General features: G+C 39.5%; 1 protein-coding gene across 5 annotated transcripts in view; it reads right to left on the minus strand.

The window, feature by feature from the left end:
- TRIO (trio Rho guanine nucleotide exchange factor) overlaps positions 1-22,843 on the minus strand; it is a 255,638-nt gene that overhangs the window by 150,801 nt on the left and 81,994 nt on the right. For all 5 annotated transcript variants that reach the window (XR_008820638.1, XM_056330815.1, XM_056330813.1 and 2 more), the window contains exons 4-8: positions 20,001-20,193; positions 18,841-19,353; positions 15,821-15,943; positions 4,818-5,009; positions 1,355-1,486 (exon numbers count right to left, since the gene is read on the minus strand). Coding sequence is in view for 4 of the 5 variants with exons in the window: in XM_056330815.1 (XP_056186790.1) it covers positions 1,355-1,486; positions 4,818-5,009; positions 15,821-15,943; positions 18,841-19,353; positions 20,001-20,193 (1,153 nt within the window). In the remaining variant the exon portion in view is untranslated. The remainder of the gene's footprint in view (positions 1-1,354; positions 1,487-4,817; positions 5,010-15,820; positions 15,944-18,840; positions 19,354-20,000; positions 20,194-22,843) is intronic.

The raw sequence follows: 22,843 nt of genomic DNA on the forward strand, positions 1-22,843 counted from the left end.
TTCAGTATGTCATCAGATCAGTTGGCATAGCAAGGTGGCATATATCAGAAATGGGGGATATCAGCATGTATTTTACGCAGAAGAAACACTACCCAAGTCAACTCTGGACATCTGACTCATGGTAATAAAAGGTTATACAGGCCCTAAGATGGCAGGTATTTAAAAAACCCTGTTTTGATATATTCGCAATAGGACTGATTATCAGCACCAATTTACCCTCCTTTACTACTACATGAAATCCGACCAGATTTATGATACAGTTGTCCATAATAGAGCTGGTTCATCAGAAAGTAGTTTTTAATCTTTAATGTAATAGATAAGTCACAACCATTAATTGAGTCCCGCAACTTCCTTCTAAAAGAAGGTGCAAGCTGCAGCCTAAGCTATCCTGTGTCCACTGATAATTTTTTACCACGATTTAATCAAATGCATAATTTTATGCAACTTTCATGGGAACAGAAACTGCTGTATTTAATCCAGAAAAACACCAGCCCAATTTAACAGCAAAAATAGTTTTACCCTGTGACGAGAACAACCCTGGCAAAAGAAAGCAAGAAAAGCTCAACAGGAAATACAGAAAATACCTTTTAATTAACAGAGAAGTCAATACCCGTTTATCACTTCAGTTAATTAAAGCACATGAGAGAACTCAACATTTGAAGAAAAACAATAGCTACTTAAGTCATTGCTTTCTAGGCCACTTTCAGAACAAGCAGTTTATCTGAAGTTGTAAATACAGCTATTAGAAATACTGAGAAATATTATTACTTCATTGTGTGCAGCATTCAAGATTATAGCAGCAGCAGCAGCATAGGATATGCTACCTTTACAAATGCTGACTACATAGGCACACTAGCTCATTTAAGTGTCTTTGAGGTTCCCAGAACTAAGTATACTACCTTCTACTTGTCAAGTGACATTCTTTGATGGTTAAGTCTTTTTTGTGAGGCAACTTCAGAGATGGATTTTCAAAACACATTTAAAACAATCCATTCCGACAGAACGCTTACCCAAAGAACACCCAGCTAGCTTCCCTTCAAGAAAGCGTTTAAATGATAGTATCATACTGCTATTAAAAGGTAGTAATATGCAAATGTAAATGAAACCAGACTTAGTACCTGCATGGGTTGTACCACACAGAGTTCCATCTTGCCTTCTAAATTTATTTCAGAAGATTAAGGGGAAGACTTAACACTTACATTTTGAACAATGGTAGCAAAGTCCTGTTAAAAAAGCAACCTGGCACTTGAGTTTCCAATGTACTATGCAACGAGTGATACCAGTTCATGATCCAAACTTCATATTACACCATTTTATCAAGTCAGTAATCTAAGGAAACAAACAAGACACTTACCTCAGAATAAGCCAAGGTAATATGCTCGTATATCCCTTGATGATGATGGATAGCATCTTCTAAATCTTGCAGTTCTGAGGGAAGCTCCACCTCACCGCAGGCTTTACACCATGAGTCCACATTGCTCATGTACTGCAACAGAGAAAAAACATTCTGCTTGATTTTAGTGTTCATCAATAAGTACACACATTGGTAATATAACAAAAGAGCTGGCATCTGCATGACAGCCACTGAAAAGATGTTTTTAAGGGAAAAATGTTTAATATTTCTCTCTGAACTGACCAAAATGAAGTTTGCATAAGAACAGAAACAAATATTCAAGTCTTGACAATACTTGTGCTTTTATTTACATGTAACTCTGAACCGTTCACAGACAGGCAGACTTAATTGAATGCTGGCAGCCTTCAGAAGCAATTAAACTGGTGGCAATACCGATGCTTCAGGTTTACTCTTGCTCCTTTTCTTGACTTTGCAGCTAAGAAAAAGTTTACTGTACCCTGCACCTACCATTTCAGATGCATGAAAGCCAATCAAGATCTTATCCACACAAAAAGGTAAAACATGCTACAACTTTCAAGTCCAGATCCTCAGCTCTCAGCCATCAACTTCCTGTGCAGAAACTCATGGTATCACCTCACCTTTTTTAAGTTTTCAGAGAAAACCAAGTTACTTTGCACTTGCGTGTGCCTGTGCGTGCACACACAAAGAATTAATGGTGAAATGTTCACTGAAGCACTCCACAGCTGTCTTTTGCTGGAAGGAGATCATCAAGGAGGCAAAGCACTGTTAAGAGCACAGGAAATTCACACCTCAGTCCCTAACTTCTACACACAGAGAAGCACTAAATCCATTTGGCAAGCTACTACAGCAGCAAGCACATAAGGGATTTACAATTTAAGTGGGGATCTCTTAGGACTAACACTGAACTTTGAGCACACAGCTATGTCAGCATAGCTGCTCAAGTCAAGCCTTCCAGCAGAAGCTGAGGATACTGCATCAGAATCTCTTCTGCAGGCAGTTTAAGTTATCTCTGAAGCTTAAGCTGCCTCGACAGACAAGAAACTGCCAACTACATGCACAGCAGAAGTTCTGTCAACTTATTTTTGACAGCTAGGGGGCATCAATTTTATACCCTTGTTATGCTAGGAAAGGAAAGAGGAAAAAAAGTATCTGATTTTCTATGAGTTTTCACAGGTGTCAAACTTAGTACAGCCAAGCACATGCGGTATCTGTAAACTAAATTTGTCCTCTATTCATGTCAAGTTCAAGTCTCAAAGGTTTTAAGAGACCAAGCCATTTCTCTCGTCATACATAACTTCATTTCTGGAGCATATGTAGTCTTTTGAGGAAAAAGTAATCCACAGACCGTTTCTGGTAATCCATTACTATTTGAAAGCTGGGAGAAAGGGTGACAGAGCACTTAACTCTAAGGTGCGCACTTAATTTTCATTTCACCAAGGTACATTTTTAAAAATTTCTCATCTTAAGCACTGAACATTAAGAGAGGCTCCATGGAGGACCACAGAGCTACACCTCTTGCATCAGTCATCAGACACCGATAGCTGGATGCAGTCTTCACTGTGTCTGACAGTAAGCAGTGACACTTACCTGTCACTTGCGAGGGAACACACGCATTCAACAAGTGTGTTATTTCTTCGGCTGCTTATTTTTTAACCATGTTTTTATGTAGGTCAAGCATCACCGTTCTCTAAAGGGGTCACTCCTCTCATTCCAAACCCTCTTTTCCTTGAACTCACTCTCCACTGTTAATGAAACAGCTGATATATCACAGCCAAGTCTCTTACAAAGCAACTAGGACAATCCACCACAGTTAATCATAAAATGAAAATTGCAGAAGGAGCAATTAAAAAGTATATTAATTCCAGCAGATGTTGCACAATTTTCTCTTAATTCTTCTCTTTCCTCCTCTTTACGCTTACATTTAGCGCTGAAGAGGGTATCACCGACCCTTACGACAGATGCCCAGCACAACACAAAATTTACTCCCCTGACTTCTGACGAACATAATTTTCATATAAAAAAGGACAGCATTTGAGTCACAGTATACCTATCTGTTCATGTTTCACCATCTCTCTCCTACACGTATGGCTGACAGTGCTTAAATGTAAACCTGAATAACCCAAACAATTAGAAAACCATCAATACTGATAAGGTACCACACTACGTCTATCATGTGCTTCAAGCTGACTGGCAACTTTTATACCAGAAAACAATGCCTTCACCTACTTTTTATGTGGCTTTACCGTAAAACCTGCTAAAAAATACTTATTATAGTGGCATTAGTTTATGTACTTTACCTTTGTCTAAGGACAAGTAAACCAATGTCACCACTAACATAATGAAAAGCCATGTGTATTTGCATCTTAATATGTTCACATTTCTAATTTCTGGACATTAATGAAGCTGACTATCTGTGTAGTAGAAATCAGGAGAAAAAACTTCTTACAATAAAGTCTGCTGTCTCCCTCTATTTCTGCAGTTATCAGCTCCCAAGTGGTTCCTTCATTTATTCCAAATTAAAGTTATATCAGACACGAGACCTTTTCTTGGATCAAATTTAGCAAGGCAAATGGAGATAAAAGTATCTACAGCAGCCATACAGCACACCAGAGCTTCAGTCAGCTGTAACCATCAAAGAACCTCTGCTCTCCAAATTCACCAGAGATGTACAGAGCAGACTGTCTATAATATCAATGGGTGACTCAACAGCACACACAGAGCAACTCCTTCAGAACTGAATTCCCCTGAGGGGGAAACATGCTTTCATCATCAAGACTATTAACTTGGGGATATTTATTCCTATTTCCCCTACATATACCTCTTCTCTGGCAGTTACACGCAGTTAATGACTTAATTAAAATAATTGCTATAGGCCTAAAGCTAAAATTTTTGTTTAATATAGGAGGAATCTCTTATGGGATACTAAATAAACATCTCCCATCACAATTTCAGATTCAGAAGACAGTTAATTAACTTCTCAACTTTCAGGCCAGTTCAACTTAGTTTTCTACAAGCAATTACTATGAGTTAAATCTTGATACTCAGGACTGATTGTGGTGGAGTGGTGGGGACAACAGAACAAGTGACATAGGAAAGGCATTGTATTTATACTGACTATATTGATTTTTTTCCTTTCTTTCACCTTAAAAGCTTTATATAGTTAAGCATTTATGTCCATTTCACTTTGATTCACATAGTTAATTTGGCTAATCTATCTTGCATTGATATGGGCAGGGCATTCTGTGGGGAATATAAGGTCAGTGGGTTGTCCTGAGAAGAACAAGTTTATGAGTATCAGCTGAAACTGGCAGAAATGAATGCTCTGGCTTTCTTGCTAACCTTTTCAATCACTCTCTTCTACTTCCGTCTAAATCAAAAGCAAACAGTCCAACTCACCATCCCAGCACGGAAACTTTCTTTGGCCCCCTCCCCGCTCACTAACCTGTTCAGCTTTCTGATGGAAGATGGAGGACATATCCAGTAACGTGCTACGTTCATCCAAGGCTGCAGCAAACGCCTTCCATTCTTGCTCCAGCTGACTAGCAATCTGTTTTATTTGCTGTGAAGCATAATGTCCAGACTCGACCAGGCGATTTGCTACTGACATGATGCGGTTTATGTTTACATACACATTCTATGGAGAAGAAAGAGGGGAAAATTAGTGGAAGTTAACAGACCACTTAAATACAGAGGTATACTTCCATAAAATTCTTCTTTATTACAGTGCTGCTTGATAGACTGCTTTTATTTGCCAGGTTTGTAAATCCCTAACTTGGGAATCTAGGTGTGTAATATAACAGCCTATCTGTATTACAAGGGAGAAGGACAACTTAAAATGACAAGGAAGTCTCAAGCTAATGTTAACAGTCAGCTTAAAGTTATATTATATGAAGACCCATTATTATAATGAAGAGGAAAAGCTAACCGTATTTTACAACCGCCTCAATAAGAATGTTTACAGACAAACATCAAGACAACGAGATGTTCAGACACACACAACAGAAAAATCAAACTATAATTAGTAAGCACTTTATCTCTACGTGGTATGCACATATGCAACATCACTCTACAAATTTCTACATAAACTTCTGAAATTTCTAAATTTTAAGTAACAAAATACAGAACTCTGAGTTCTAAAGGATTTCAACAGTTTCACATTTTATTTTCCTGCCTTTGTATTCCTCAGAGCTAGCACTGAAAACTAGACAAAGTAGGTCAAAGATCCAAAAGATTCTCTAGCATTACTCACTGATGGCTCTTAGTCACATAATTTTTAATCAAGATTTTATGGTTCATGCAAAACCAGAAACAAGAACAACTCCACCACCAAAAGGTTTCTGAGTAGCTCTTCCGGAGTTATATGCATATAATGCTGAGTTGATGCTTCTTTCAACTGGACTGACTTTCATACATCTAGAATGAAGTTCTTAGAATCACAGGATTGTTGAGGTTGGAGATCATCTAGTCCAACCCCACTGCACAAAGCAGGTTCACTCAGACAGGTTGCTCAGGGTCATGTCTAGTGGGGTTTTGAGAACTTCTAAGGATGGAGAGACTACAATCCCTCTGGGCAACCTCTTCCAGTGTTTCTCATATTTAAACGGAATTCCTTCCATTTCAGCTTGTGCCCATTACCTCTTGTTCTGTTACTGGATACCATGCAGACAAGTCTGGTTCTGTCTTCTTTACTCTCTCCCATCAGATATTTATATTTTTATATACATGAGATCCCTCCTAAGCATTCTTTTACCCAGGGTAACCGATCCCAGCTCCGTCAGCCTCTTCTTGTACAAGACAAGCATTCCATACAGGTACTTCGAGAAGAACTTGGTCATGGTGACTTCCTAGAAATGAAATGAAAGCTTTCCACATAATACTGTCCTATAGGCACATCCTGACTTCTGCATGTACACTTGGAACAACCCCAGTTCAGCCCTGTTTTGTTGACTACAGCATCCCTTTTGTTCACATCACAGCAGATCCTTTGCTTGCCAGCCTAGTCCACCACTTCTCACTTAATTGTTGGTCCTCTTCTCCCTCTCCCATCATCCTTACCCTAAAGCTCTTCTTAGCTTATCTGGCCTGCTGGCAAAGATATTTTTGCCCCACTTGGTCGAACAGCCTCTGATGTTCTGACGCTCAGAGAGAGGATCCCATGGCTGTAGAAACCAAACCCCTGTTGCCAACATCAGCTGTGTAAACAGTTTTTGACTTGCAGGATTCATCTACCCTCTCACTAGCAGGATTGGGAGGAAAACCACCTGGACTCCCATGCCCTCAACCATTGCCTCTAGAGTCACGTAGTCACAGTTGACACCTTTGAGGTCACTCCTGGCAGTATCCCTGGTGCTCACATGGAAGAGCGGTAGGGGGCAATGGTCTGAGGGCTGGACAAGCTTTAGCAGTCTTTCCACCATGTCCCATATCTGAGCCCCCAGCAAGCAGCAAATTTCCATAAAGAATGAGTCATGTTGGTAGATGGGTGTCTCTGTTCCCTGTAGAAGAGTGTCTCACATTACTCTCACTCGTCTCTTCTTTTTGGTGCTCCTGTGCGGCTCAGACTCAAATGGCACAGACGCTTTATTTGACAGCTTCCAGCTCCTCACCAGCTATCAGGTCAGTAAACCTATCCCGTAGCTGCAAATCTTCAGGTGGAGCAGAAACCTTCCTCCTTGTGCCAGAAGCCATTATCTTCCAATTTTCATCATCACAGGAGTTTCCACTTCCCAAACAGACAGGCACAGAGTCTGTCTGACCCTCCTACCTTCAGTACATTGTAGTTTGTGCTCTTGAAGCCGCAGTGTTGGAAAAGATCTGGTCAACCTCTTTCTCATTATTTCTGATGCTGTGCAGCTTGCTGACCTCCTCCTTTAGCTCCTTTACTTGATGACACAGATCCTTAATAACTGCACACCTCCTGTGGGCAAGGAAACCATTTCCCACTGCCCCAGCCTTGCAAGAGGCTGCAGACATTCCCTGCAAAGCTGCATCCTCCTTATGGAGGCTCCCTCTGGGTTGGGGCCTCTGATGTTACAGGGAGAGTCAGTCCAGCAGTAGCTGGGGACTGTGCTCTGGGGTGCATCACCACCACGGCTGAGGGCATAGATGCTGTTCTGAGCAGAGTTGCTGGCCCTTCCTGCATGAACTGCTGCGCAAACTGCTGCGTCCATTGGCTCCTTCTGTTGGCTGCACTGTTGCCTATATTCTAAAAATTTACATGTGGGACCAACCTGCCAGACACTACCACATAGAACAGTGGGGAAGAAAACAAACACACACCATTAAAATCTCAACATTCTACAGTGAAATGTTTTTCCTTGTTGTCCACACAGTGCTGTCTGGAATGCCAGCACGCAGGAAATGCCATGGAGCAGGTAGCTACCTGTCAGCAGCAGCATCACAACCCTTCCTGATCAAGGGTTGAGGAACGGAGTCCAGTAAGCGAGGGGGGACAGAACTGACTCCAACAAGCCTCAGTAAAGGCCACAGACCAACAAATGACAGAAGAACAAAACCTGACATTGCTGGAAAACTGTATGGTTATATTACTGTTGAGAGATGTGATGGGCAGCCTGTGACAAAATCCGACTATACCCCCACCAGTAAGAGAGGTCAGGGGAGAATGCTGGCAGATGAACACCCAACGCTACGTAGAAGCTGACCATCTGAGGTGGAACCATTACCCGTCGGCATCAAGTCACTGCCCAGAGCCTGACACTGACTGGCTGGAGCAAGTGTTGCAGTTTCCCCAGGCTTCACCATGCTGACTCATCTGAGTGGTAATTGGCACAGACCTCTATTAGTCCCAAGCATATGCACATATGCAAGCAGGAGCATACCTGACACAGTCTACACATCAGCTGGTCCACTTAATAAACTGAGCACAGCAGTGTCATGCTTCTCCTTCCTGCACAATATTACTTTTTCATTTTTTAGGTTATGCCACACATCTGTGCACTCCTCTTAAGCATAGCTGAACAATGGGAAGAGAACAGAACTACTATTTCCAACAAATTTTAAAAGACTAGAGAGCACTTAGGTCTGTGAAATTTTATCTAGCATTAATGTGAGACTGCTAAATGAATCCATTATGTGCTCCTTACAGTGGTGTGGAAAAAGAAAGAACAAACCAAGCGTCAAAAAAGGAAAGAATAAAAGCTGTATTAGGCTGCCATTTGAACTGTTTGTATATCACAACAAAGGAATTCTGGAACATCAGTTCCACTTAGATATGAAGGACAGGGCACCATAAATGTGAAGGTAAACAAATCAAAACTGATCTGCAGTTAAAAAGCATTAATTTTCCCATGGCAATCTGGCTTCACAAGTGTGGAAGAATACCCTCTGTAGCGATATGAACGAACATACTGACCACTGAACACTTTCCAAGCTATGTATGCCACATTCCTAAAAAAAAATATGAAATCTTACCATAATCTCAACTTCCCCTCCCCCCATTATCATATCCTTCACTACCTGATATAGCTATGAAAGGTTTAAGTTTCACTATTTTAGAATGCAATGACCCAACAGAGACAGATTTAGTTATGAAGGAAAAGAATCTCAAATAGCAACTCACTATAATTAGACTGTCTTTAACTGATCCTTGAAGGTTAACAAATTTTATTCAATCTTCTAAGAGGGTGGGCAGGTCCACTGTCATTATTATATGACAAATGCATATTTTGTGCACTGCTCGAGAAGTGCTGTTCTAAGTAAGCTGGTGCTCATTCCCCAGGGACTGACATCTTACTCATTGCATGGATTTACATCCTGATATTATTTAAGAAGCAACAGCTATCAGACAGTAACTGTTAAAAGACTTATTCAGCCATCTCATTTACATCATGTGTATCTGCATGAAACATCTGCAGCTTCTAAATGTGTATCAAGCGTCTAAAAAGTGAAAGGGTAAAGTGATACTGCATTTCTTTCATTGTGTAACACATAACTTGTAAAAAAAAATAAAAAAGGAACAATCCAAGTTATTGCATTCCAGTATGTGCAGTAAGTACACAGATGTACTTAGTAAAATTATTTTCTCTCACAACGCCCTTTAACCAGAAGCTCAGAAGAGACCTTACAACGTCTGGAAAGCTCCTCATTGCAGAATTATTCCCTAAAGGGAGCATACATATAAAAAAGTATTGCTCAGCAAGGCAACAGCTCAGCAGCCTAACACTGTTGAGCCATAGTGCACTGTGTCATTCCTTGGTGTGTGCTTGAAATGCAAGTACACAGGGGGAAAAACAGGTGACAGCTTAACTGAACTTCTATCATACTCAATGCAAAATTAAGCTGGCAGATGCCCCGAAGTTTCTATTTTATTTCCTGATTTTTGCAGACCCATTTATAATAGGTTTGTTTAGGTCTAATGTTTCAAACAGTAGTTTTCTGACAGATAATTAAGCATTCAGTGTTAAGTAACCACCTCAGTGACATGGTCCATAAGTGTCATAACTGGCACCTCTATACAGACTAGAGTGAGTTTGAACTATTCATCTGTGATGGAAATATTTTGGCAACAGAATTTCCAAATCATCTGCCACTTCACACAAGACAAAGTGTAGCATTAATGTATGAAATAACACCTATGTATTTTATGTTTTAAATGTTTTCTAACATCTCTTCTATTCTCACTCTTATACCAACAGTAAAACTCTCAGCCTGGCAATCCAAACTTCAAAGACAAGGGCTGCAGAACAACTAAAGGTATCACCTGACCTCTTCCCTTGAAAAAAATACAGTAAACAAACTCAGCAACATCCAGACTACAATTAAGGAAAGTGTTTAACCTGTTCGTCAACTACAAGGATCCTAAAAATATTCTGAAATAACTATTTAACCATTGCTATCAACCCTGGAACCAGTGAAATACAATTTCACTCTTAACTTTCTCCTAATTTATCATCTCTCTTTTCCATGTATTTGATGGTGGACCTTGGTAATCTTACAGCAAGACCATATAGTCCAACACCAACATCACCACCTTTCCTCTCTTACCTTTCACTTACCTTTACTTTGCTACAGTAAATACCAGTGCCATCAGCTACTCCTTACAGCCACATTATTTTCATCTGGATGTTCCTCATTACAACATTAAGTATGGAGCTCTAAACTGCACCTAGTTCTCTAGTGGGACCAACTGAATCAAAGCAATTTCTTTAAAAATCTTAAGTTCAGCATGCCCACAAAGTATCAAGAGTGAAATGAGATTTATCTCTTCACAGTAACACCACTGTCTCTTCCTTTGTTTCCTGATCCATCGATATGAACATACTTGTTGCTGTATTAACAACTCACCAGCTGATCGCTTTTTAAAAATCTGTTTATTTGCTTCTTCCCTCTTACGGGTTGTACATCTAGTCTATTCTATTTCATCTTGTTGACTTTGGAGTGTTCCTCAGAAGCTGGAAATAGCCTGAACTCATTTTGCTTTCTCAGTCTCTTCTCAGGTTGCTGGCATCCAGATGTGTCTAAGCATTAACTGCTCTGGCACCAGAAAGACTCCCTTACAGAAGTGCACTCAAAAAAACATCCTCCCAGTCTGACCAGGATGCGCAGCTGTGCATTCCCTGAGCTTCAAGAACATCACAAATACATGGTTTGTTTAAACTATTGTTATTCAGAACTACCAAAAAACTTCGCTGAATCCATGTTACCTATTCTACTGCTCAATGCCTATTTAGAGTCTTTATCTTGTCTATTAGGGATGTTAGATTGGTTGGACAGTTGATGGATTTTAACATTTAACTTTTATTTATTTTTACTCAACGCCATGCCTGAACAATCTATTAGTTTAAAACACCAACAATAAAACAAAAACAAAACAAAAAAAAACACCAAAAAACCCCACCAAAACCCACAAAACAGACAAGTCACCTCCAAGACAGAAGAGCTAGCTTATTACTATCACCATTCTGAAAAAAGTGTTTTGTGAAAACCCGTGAAAATCTGAAAATCAAAGCAGTCTCAGGACAAATTCACCATTCACAACCTGTGGTCTTGCTCTTCATCTGCTGAAGTTTCAGGACCCAGGGCAGTCTAGAATTCACATGGTGCTTCATTTTATCTCAAGCAACAACTCTGTACAGTTACAAAAGTATGTATTTAAATAAAAAGAATCTCAAGACTGAAACTTATCAGTAGTACAAAGGAAGAAGAGAAAGTCACACTAGCTGTCAGCTAAAGTGATTTTATCCTATCCGACCTTAATGTTTTCATATTATCAGTCCCTGTGGCTGTATTTGAGCAAGCCAAGCCAATTAAGACATCTTTGTAACTTGGAACTCTGTAAACCAAGTGATATTCAAGTTATGTTCATGTTTCTACTTTAACCTCCCAAAACTCTCACCAGTGCTCATCTCTGGCACTCTTTTTGGATTACATTATTTGATCATTACCTCGATAAAGCGGTTTTAGTATATGCAAATAGCCTGTCCTGAGAACATTAATATAATTTAGTAATATGCTTAAAATTGACACCAGACTTTTTGGATTGTGGTTAATAAACATATCTTCAATTGATGGTCCTATCAGCCCCAAGACAAGAAGTAGTCACAACATACCCTTTAATAGCAGCCATTGCCAGCTTTCTCAAAAAAAAAAAAAAAAAAAAAAAATCTTTTTGCCTATATCACTTTCCAATCATTTTGATTCTCACCATGCAGTGAATGGCATGGTTAAGCTGTAATGGAAACAAGGCCATTTTGTCTAGCAAGAAGAGTAGAAGAAAATATTCAAGTAAATAACATTCTCTTCCTCATCCATATTTCATGACTGCTTTTGTTTCCCTTGTGTCCGAGCAGGCGTATAGAAAATGGTAGGAAAAATGAATGGATAGACACAGAATCAGTCTCTTCCACTCCTATATGCAAGACTAATCATATAATCATGGGTACTTTGTTTTTGTAGTTCAAAAACTTGACAGATAATTTTTGTACTTCCACCTCCTATGATGCCTGATTTGCAAGCTTCTTCCTTAAAAGGCACTAAAAACTTGTTTTGAGAAGTGAAGCGTTGGTTTAGTCACCCAAAGAGGAACTTCAAGCTGAAATTGAGTATTACTTAGCTCAAATCTCAGGACTTGACAACAGCAATTTACTGTTGCTGAAGGCAGGCCTTTTAAATTGTACTGAAAAACTACCCTCATCTTTAGAGGGGAGAATCAGTGTGAGTTTTTTCCCCCCCTAGTCAGGGAACACGGGATCTACTTGCCCTGTGAAGACACAGCCCTGACATTTATCAGTGCACAGCCTCTTCGATTCAGTAACAGCAGGTCACCTACCTACAGCTGCACATGTGAACTATCTTTCAGACCTCTTAGCCACATCAACCTGTGCGTTAAGCAATGGTAACCAAACCTATGCCCATCTCCGATGTGCATGACTGCACCTACCCAGCTTTTCTCTGGGACAGTTTCATTGCAATGTGAACAAGCTTGCGTATTAAGCTTAAGATTTTCATGAACTTATTTCTGCTACCTTGAAGTAACCACATGAGCCTATTCCATACTCAATACACAAGATTCCTAGACATATCACTTGCTAATGAGACTGCTACAAATACAGTTAAATGTTCTCCCCCCATGTATTCTTCACCTTTTTGTTTTAAAACATTTGGTTTAAATTTCCAACTACTTTTGCTGGAATACTGAAAATCAGATTGTAAAAATGGCAGAAATCCATTACAAGGAAAAAAGAATCATTCAGCGAAGCTTTTTTGTCTTTGATGTAACCAACTCCTGCTCATGAGAGGAACTAAGTAGCTTTCACAATGGTTTACATCCAGGTGGCTCATTTCTGACTGGAAGACCAGATTAAAATTTTGGCATCTCACCCAAAGGCCGTCACTCCTTCTCACCCGAGTTTGGCATAAGCAGCTGCAAAAGTTGCCCTGGTGCACCTCTTGGAAAGCCAAGCTGCTACTTGGGAAGGAAAGGGAGATGGGAAAGCCAGCTATTGACAGAGGGTAGCACCTGCTGTGAAGGGAACACGTGCCCTGCAGCAAGGCATTGGGAAAAGCAGCTGCAACATCAAATATCAGGGTTATGCTGTGAGCAAGTGCGAGAGGTTGCATTTAGCTGCCTGGGCAGCATCTGTCCTTTGAACAGCCCTTCCCCACCTAAAGTGAGCCTAAGGAAACTACCTGGAAAGTAAGGTATATTAGGGTCCCATTAGGGCCACAATGAAAAGCCTTCAAAATCTCCTGCATATAATAAATCGTATACGTTGCTGCCACTCTTCCTTCCTCTGTCCCATCCAATTAAATAAACATGCATGGTTGTAGATGGGTTAAAAGTTAAATTCCATCTCTAGTGTTAAAGCACTCACATAAGAGATCTTAAATCAACTCTGATTACTGAACAGTTACACTGACAAGAACAGTGAACAAGGAGTACCTTGTTAAGCACAGAGTATATGAGAAAAGTGCTCAGGGAGAAGCTGAACATGCTGACAAAAGTTAAGATTACTCAGTATTTTTCCGGCTAAAAGCTAATGAAAATTAAGGTGTGCCAAAATTTGATCAGTTCTCATCATTCGTTTATGTCACATTCAGTTTAATCTTTTCCTCTATAATCTGCATGTAAGGCTTTTGCCATTTAACCAAACAAACCCCAGAAAACCTGCATGTTGCTTAAATCAAAACCAGGGACTGATCATTTTGAATTTGTGTTTTTCTATTCTGTGCCAAAGAACCACTGGGGGTGGGGCAGGGGGGAGCTATGCTACAGAAACACCTCAAACAACTAAAGCTTTCTTTTCCCTTTTTGAATATTTGGACTGTGTAATTTGCCCCAAATTTAAGCTGTTCCTTGCGTGCTTCAAGAAAACATTTTATAGGCTGAGAAAAAGTCCTCTACAATTAATGCATTTGACTACTACAGGCAAAACAGAGATTAAAAAACAGAGCAGTAGGGATTATGCTACACTGCTCAAGTGCTTCCTACTGCTCAGAGTATCTGAACAGTATGGAAGCAAATAAAAAAATAAAAAAAAAAAAAGTCATCCAATTTGAAGAAAAGAGGGCAACAGTGACTAATACCAGGACAGGCTGACAGAAGAAGAATTCAGCCTCTAGAATACGAGCCCAAGAACTGCCTGGAAGCCTATCCAAAATTACTAAGTTCCAAAAGTCATGTCAATGACACCTACTGTCCTTCTGTGAACTTCCTTCTGCTCCACTTCATACGCTGAGCAATGAGCAACAACAAAATACTCCGTAAACAAGCAAATCCCCATGCCCATGGAGTGAACCTATACCTTCCAAACCTAACGGCCAAAGTAACATCCGTATATGATGTTACGTAACTTAATGACAATGTCCACCAGCATTTGCTTTACTCTTTCCAAAAAGTTCATATTGATCTTTATTTTTTTTATTATTATTTTTGCATAATTTTTTTGTTTTTGCAAACGTAGTTGAGTTGCAAAAGAAGAAAATGTAGCTTGTCTGTTCGTGTCATCTATTGGCTTAACTCTAGCTATATCATACACAAGAGCTGCCTTACTAGTCTTTCTGTTATTTCAGCAAGATGCATAACCTAGGTAAATTTACTTTGCCACTCTCCCTTTCCACAATTAGTAGTCCTCTCCTACAAAAACACCGTATAGCAAGAGTTGACTGTTTAGACTATACTTCCATTCAGTTCCCATCCTTGGATTGCCAAGGTTGTTAATTTCTAACAAGACTGGTAGTGTTCTTCCTTTGCTGAGCTGACAGCCAGGGATTGGATGTAGGCCCAGACTCCCAAAGTCATTTAAACACCTCCCATCATCCTAGTGAAAAGGACCTAAAACTTGCTCGAGAATTTAGCCCCCATGTTCAGGCAGGAATTTATGAAACTGAAAATAAGCAGCTTTTACTCACTTCTGGTTGAAATCCAAATTTTTAATTGCAGCCTAATGATAGCTCATCCTAACATGACATCTGACAAAAAAAAAGTTTACCTCCATCCTACTGTGTCAGAAATAAGAAGCGTGTCTTCCTAAAAATATGGAAAGTTATTACACCAGGCTCAGCTGTTGATCACTGCTTCTCAGAACTTTTTGTCTAAGTTGCAATCTATTCAGAAGATCCTGAGATCTATTTCTTTCTGTATGGAGTGCTGAATTCCATATTACATGATTCTCTGGAAATTCCTACAATACTCAAAGCAGCACTCAAACACACATCCCAGGTTCTAGAAGTTTGGACACTTATTTGAGAAGTGCTAAGGTTGTGTTGAATACTGCCATCTGTCAAAACAATTTTGTTGCTTGACCACAATAACTCTGTACTCTGCTACCCTTTATTTTCCTTCATTGTGTTTTATAATTCGTCTGCTCAAATACAAATTTGCACTACTTGAAACAGAAGGGATGATTTATGTCTATGATTTATGTATTCTACCTTAACATAGAGGAAAATAGTCAACATGTAGTGCTGTGTCAGTGCTGTTCTTACCATACAGTTCATGGCAAAGTGATTGTGCTGTGTCTGAAGCTCCATTGCGTGGGGGTGACTGGTTCCAATCTCTGTGTAGCTGTTCAGAAACAGACCTTTGTTGTGTGTGATCCAGTCAAACATCTACAAGAAAAAATTAGGGAGGAAAAAAAAAATCACTAGTTTTTTACAGCACAAATCACAGACAAGTCATGTGAGAAATCTGTGAATACAAGACAGAAAGAGTCTTAAGGCCATGTACATTTTAACTAAATCACGGCTGAAATCAGACTTTTTGGACCAAACAGCCTAGGCTGTTAAATCTTTACTATAGGGGTTTATCTCAAAAAGTTACAATAACATCATAATCCTAGAGTCATAAACTTCATTACTACAAAGAAGTCATAGTAAACTAACAGGCTTGGAGCACAGCCCTGAGTTACCGAGCTTATACGTTTTCCAGTGTCAGCATTTCATGTCGTCAGCAGCTTAGTAATTTAGAATGAAAAAGGCAACTCATGGAAATCAAATATAAATTCATTCTTGCTGATCAAGTACTTCAGCAGCAAGTTTAATATTTTTAGTTCAGAACTTTACAGCAGATTTGAAAACAACTTTTCTATTACTAAACAAATTTTTAAAACTATACATGAGCACAGATTTATACAATACATTCTTCCAGACAAGCTTAAGGATAAAGTTTAAATATGTTTGTTTAAAAAAGAAAAAAAGAATTTAACACTCAAACAAATTATACAACACCCATGAATGGAGGTACATAGGTATGTTAACAGTGGCACTGGAAGACAGTTTTCAAAGACCAAGCAGCACAGCAAAAGGCTAAGTTTATCCCCCACCTCCTACCCTCCAGCAACTGTCTTTAAAAGATTTAAAGATCTTTAAAAATATGCTGGCTAACAGAGCAATATTATTAAATCCATTATTCCACCCAGGTACATGACAAATCAAATTTAAGTTGACCATAGTGTGGAAAGGACTGTAAACAAAAGAAAAAAGTTTTAAGAGCTTAGACAACTAAGGCAGCTGATCACAAATTCCTAAGATTTTCAGTTTCTTATCTTGACTATAGTGAAGATGTGTTAAAACACTATTCAAAATAAACACTGGTCCTGCTTGTGACCACCTTTCTCTAGGTAGTTTGTCTTTGCTACAGGGCAATTCTAACCAGATTCTCTCTCACCTCACCCCTTTTTTGCCTTCTCTTCTGAACCAGCTCAGATTGCTCGTGCAAAGAGTTGTGCAAGTACTCCAAAATGAACATGTTCATTTCTCCCCATCCAATACCCTTTATTTTCCCAACAAAGATCAAGCCCTTTCTCATACCTAAATAAATCACACAGACATACATATGTATGTCTATATATATATACACATATACATAAGGAAGCCCTGAGCTATGGAATCTAATCTGACACAAGCAGTGAAATAAAGGCTGCAAGTAGATTAAGGCAAGGGCGGCTTCAATCCAAAAGTGAGTTGGGATACTACACAAACCTTCTTTTTAATCTTTTTCTGCTGGCTGGTAAGTCCCAAGTATGCTAGCTGCTGTAAACCCCCTTTTGAGGTGCCTAACGTTTCCTTGTATTTCGAAAGAAAGATACATTAATTTAATATAGAGTTATTCTTGCAATTGGGAACCTAGAAAACACAGGTAGAGTTTATGCAACCACATGGCAGGACAGAGATCAATCCCACAGTATTTCACAAGGAGTTTCCTAAAGCCTAAGTTCTGTGAGCAACTTTTAGATGAGCTGAATACCATATGAGCACCATCAAAATATATTTTATATAAAGAATAATTAATGCTGTAATTAAGTGGCTGAAAGGTTGCTAAAAAGCATTTTGGGCCTGAAAGAGCAATACTAGACCAACGGTTTGTTATTTTCTAAATAATTCTATAACTCTAAATGCACTTGACCAGATTTTTTCCAACTCTTTACATGCCCCTACTATTTTCAGTTACACCAATTCTGTAAACACTTTAAATGGTACTTTTAAAAAAGTATTTCTTTTCTAAACACATCAGAAAACATCAAGAGTAGTGTAAAGAAAGTCCCTGAGCTGAAATGATGAGGGTAAGGGTAAGTACAGGGGAAGAAAACAGAGGAGGGAGGAGGAAGTAGCAGTGGTATACATATTTGCTCTGCTTTTACTCTTCCCTATGCATCTGCTTATGATCACTGCTGCAGAGCAGGATACTGCTTTAATACAGACCTTTGGTCTCATCCAGTTCAAGCATTCTTCCATGAAATATTTTTAGAAGCCAGCCAAAGACCATACTTACCACTTGACTGCACAGTCTAGTTGCCGGAGAAAAATTCCCCACCCTTTCTTAAAGCTATTTGTTCCATGGTAACAAGCTAATAACAAGTGATTGCAAAACCATTCTATATGAAAATAGATCTTAATTGAGCTCATCTAAAAGTGATCTGCTTGCCTCATTTCCTCTTCAAATTCCATGACAATCAAGAGCTTTCTTATTTGAAGGGGCTGGTTAGTTTGAAATGTTGTGAGATCACCCAGTCCCCTGTTAATGACATATGCACTGTCAAAAGAGATACATCAGTTTTTAGCCTGGGACTTTAAATACTGCATCAATGAAGCAGTTCCCCATGTCAGACTCCTCAGACTTTGTTGACTGCCTGTCACTCAAATCCCAAGGGTCGCTCCAAAGGAGACTGACGTAGCCCTTATACATCTGTATTTATAGTGTACAGCACTCTTCTTCACTTGATGGATACAAAAGCTTCTGTCTAGAATAAAAACTTACCAAAGCAAAAGTCACTACCACTTAATTTTCTTCGGTGACAGCTACCTGTGTTCTTTACAACACAGAGCTACTACTCCATCCCTTTTACTCCAGAAGACTGAGTCATTCTCAATGAAGAAATCCTTCATTTCTCATTAAAAGTTTAGTGATCAACTATAAAGACAAAAATTACTATTTGCAGTTACCCTTGGTACTTCTTTCAAGTTTGTCAAGCAGTGCCCATTTATACTCCCCTCCCCCAACCCCATACCTTCTCAGCATCCTGCTCAAACAGCCTGAGCTGAAAACATTGGTCCAATTTCAATTTCCGTACATGCCACATCTGATGCAGATGCTGCCGTGTTGAGTGCAGCCTGTCCAGCATGGTGGATACTTTGGGTAAAAGGTTCTGTAAGTCTGCATTCCCTGACCCAGAGTTCTTTTTGGGAAAGCTGTCACTGCTCTGTATCCGCTGGAGCAGCTTTTGTCCTTCCACATCAAGGTCCTCGATAGGGGCCTTAATGACTTTCTTTTTTAATTGTGAATGCTCCTCTATCATATTACGAGCACCTTCCAGGTCCTGAGGCATTTCCTTTTTTGACAATATATCTTGCAGTTCCTCCAGTCTGGACAGCATATGGGTTGCATTGCTAATGTAGTCCTCAAAGGCAACTCTGATTTCTATCCACTCCTCATGGTTGTACTCCAAACAGCCATCAAATTCTGGGGTTAGCTGAGAAGGATCAACTACTTTGGTAAGGCCTTCCAGAGACACCATATTTGTCTAAAAGACAAAAATTAAAATTAAAAAATGCTGTTAGTAAAATGAGTTTGAAGTTTTCTTTCAAGTTTTTGTTTTGCCCTTTCTAAGAGTTGATAATTTTGTTCGTGAAGTCCATGTGACTTAACTTTTCAAATATCAATTCTGATCTGTCTCCCTGTCTTGCAGGTATTTCCCCAAATAAGAAAAAACTTTATTTCCTTCCTGCTTCACTAACCTTAAGGAGAAAACAGCAACCACTCCTTTGACTACTGTTTTGATTAAGTTTTGACTTTGAGTCTTGTAAAGCAGCAGGAGGGTAACAGCAAGGTTCGGTTGGCTGCTTTCCTCTGAATGCTGGTGATATCACAGTTACTACAATGCAGACGAAGACAACAAACAGACGAAACCTAATTTCTTACCACTGGGGGTAAACCCTAATTCCAGCTTTCTCATGCTCAGAAAAAAAAATAAAATAGAATGGCAATATGCACAACTATCTAGCCAAAGTACATTAAAAAACCCACACTCCCTCTAACACCACAGGCCTTATGTACCCCTCCTCTCATCTAGAACGTAATTTATCTGAGAGTTTTCAAGGTGCTGATCAGTGGTGAGGACACGTAAAACCATGAAATACATGTAAATTAGTATCCCATAGGGGAAATTACCTCAAACTCAAACTTGGAGCTGCCAAAGTTAGTCCTCTGTTTCTGCCAGAAATTGTCTGGCTTGATTATCAGTGCAACATGAATACAACATGGAAAGGATTCCTGTAAAATCTTCAGCAGAGGTTTTATGGAGTCCCATTTTGACCCACGCATATCTACAATGACCGTGAATCCTCGTTTACATACTTCCTCACTGCAGAAGAAAGAAGAAAAGGTTATCAAGCAAGTGTTACAACTTCAAACACAGCACTCTGCTGCACCACACTGCCTAACGAACGTGGCCTCCTCAGCTAAGTGTAACACCCTAGGGCAGGGGTCCTCAAAGTACGGCCTGCAGGCCATATACGGCCCCCCAGGGTCCTCAATCTGCCTGCTGGTATTTACAGACACCCCCACCCCCACCCCCAGCCAGGGGTTGGGGGGGGGGGGTGGTGGGAACCAAGCAGCCGCAGATGACTGCCTGCCACTTCATCCACACGCCAGCCCCCTGGTTAAAAAGTTTGAGGACCCCTACCCTAGGGTCTCACTATTGACTAGCTGACACATACAACTCATGAACCTCTCAGGAAGTTTCTCTCCCCCTTCCCTGCCCAACTCCTTGAGGGTGATAGCTTTACACTTGTTACTGATTTGATAATCTGTCTTTATCTCCTCTTTCATTTTCATCATTTATATTCACGATGATTCATCTTTTGGTCTTGTTTCTCCTTCACCTTATACACACATTAAACACACCATTTACTGAAGCAGCAATATGCAATTCATTTACAATTGACTCTTCAGAACGCACCCACACTTTACTGATAACAATATTTATGCCTTTCTAATGACTGAGGGGATCCTCTAAAAGACAGAAGATGGCATACTGTTCTTACCTACCAGTTCTGCAACATTTGCAAACTGTCTCAGATTTAGTCCCATATTATCTGAGAGTTAAAGACTCTGTAGAGGGAAAAACACCCTTTATTGACAGTTCCTTCTGCAACAGGATCAATTTGTGGATAGATAATGGATAGGAAAGCATTTTATGGATGTAAATAAAACCACATCAACCTGTTTCTACTAAATTTGCGCTCAGTTTTGCTGTCCAAAAGTTGACAGATCTTACATCCAAACTCCTTGATAACTCTTCTGATAATGACAGATTTAATTTCTTTTCATCAATACCTTTTGCACACTTAGTACTTGGCACTGATCAAATGCGGCAACTACCACCAACACCAGATACCTTGATTTTGTTCCAGCAGAAGTGGATACATGACCTTCTTAACACGGAAAGGGAAAGTATTTCAAAACCAATGCATCATAGCTAATGGGCTATCAAAAGGCACCAAATGTCCATTGTTTGAGTATGAGTCCCTTTCAGTGATGTGACTAACATAAATGCAATTCTGGAATTCTCGTGGAGAGGTTTTTACATGTGTCCAAGAAGGGAAGCTTCACTGGCATACTTTACACAGTCTCACTGGCAACACTATAAAAACATGAGTTATGACTGATACAGGACAGCAAAGGAGCTTTTGAAAGAAGTGATAATAAAGGTTCTTTAGAAAAGAAATCTTTATAAAAGTTTAAAAAGTTCATTAAAGTGTTTTTTTTATAAAAAAAAAGCCAAAAAACCAAAACCCCAAAACCAAACAACCACCATTTAAAAAAGGAGTTTATCACAATAGATGCTGGCTGTCCCACCTGCCCATGGGAATGCCCAAAACCGCAATGGTAGCAGGAAATACATTAAAATTCACTAGCCTGGCATACTCGTAGGCTACAGCATATGATTTTCTGATCATGATGAAAATGTTTTCTAACAGCCTCACAGGATTAAAGCACAAAAGGGACTAGTGTTTTAAAGAGACACCCATTACTGAAAAGCTCATGCTATTACACGAGTGCTGCTCAGTCCATCCCTATCCTACCACAGAAACTGGGCATCACATGAGGAAGAGTGCTTGCCTCTAATTCACAAGGCATACATCTACTAAGGTGTACAAAGCAGCCCCTCATCACGTGATACAATGCAGATGTGTTGCCCCATCATATGGCCCCATCATCTGACAAAAGATGAATCTCTTTTGGCCAAGGATCACAAAAATTTCTCGAGGAGGCTTTAGTCAGCCAAGGTCACCTGTTTGGTAAACCTGAACTACACAGTACCTGGTCCAGTCAGCACTGGTGACAAGCTTCCTGATATTTTTATATCAGATAAATTTTTAAATTAGTAAAACTGTGAGACTGAATCACCTTAAGTGTTTAGATCTCTTGCCAAACAACTGATACCTCTGAATCTTCACCTACATGGAGTAACAGTACTGCAGTAACTAACAGATCACATGTTTGGGGCTATTTGTACCAATTGGAACTTAGTAATTAGCAAGAGTTGCACGATCCATCCCTAAAACATGTCTCGTATGAAAACGAGTCTTGTATTTAACAAAGCTCCCTTAATTCTCAAAGCTTTGTGATGCTTACAAAGCTATAAAATCTGCACTAACTTTCTTTTAATTTTAAATCTATTGATGCTAAACTAGCATACATCTTTTACCAGAGAATCACTGTATTTTGCCAGATTATCTCTAGAAAACTCTTTTGGGCATATTTTGATGCACATTTATCTACTAGCTTTTTCAGTTACTTGAAGCTCTAGAGGGCTAGAATACATCTCAAACATTCAAATATGAAGTCAAATTATTTCAGAAGTAAAAGTCTCAAGCCTTCTCCCTGTTCTCCTTCCTTTACCTCCCCCAAATCCCCCAGTTAACTTAAAAAAAAAAAAAAAAAAAAGTACTAAACACTCCTACACTTCAAAGTTAAATAAAGACTAGAATAACTGAGTTATCAACCAA

Source organism: Falco biarmicus, chromosome 3 (assembly GCF_023638135.1).
Source record: "Falco biarmicus isolate bFalBia1 chromosome 3, bFalBia1.pri, whole genome shotgun sequence".
Classification (NCBI taxonomy): domain Eukaryota; kingdom Metazoa; phylum Chordata; class Aves; order Falconiformes; family Falconidae; genus Falco; species Falco biarmicus.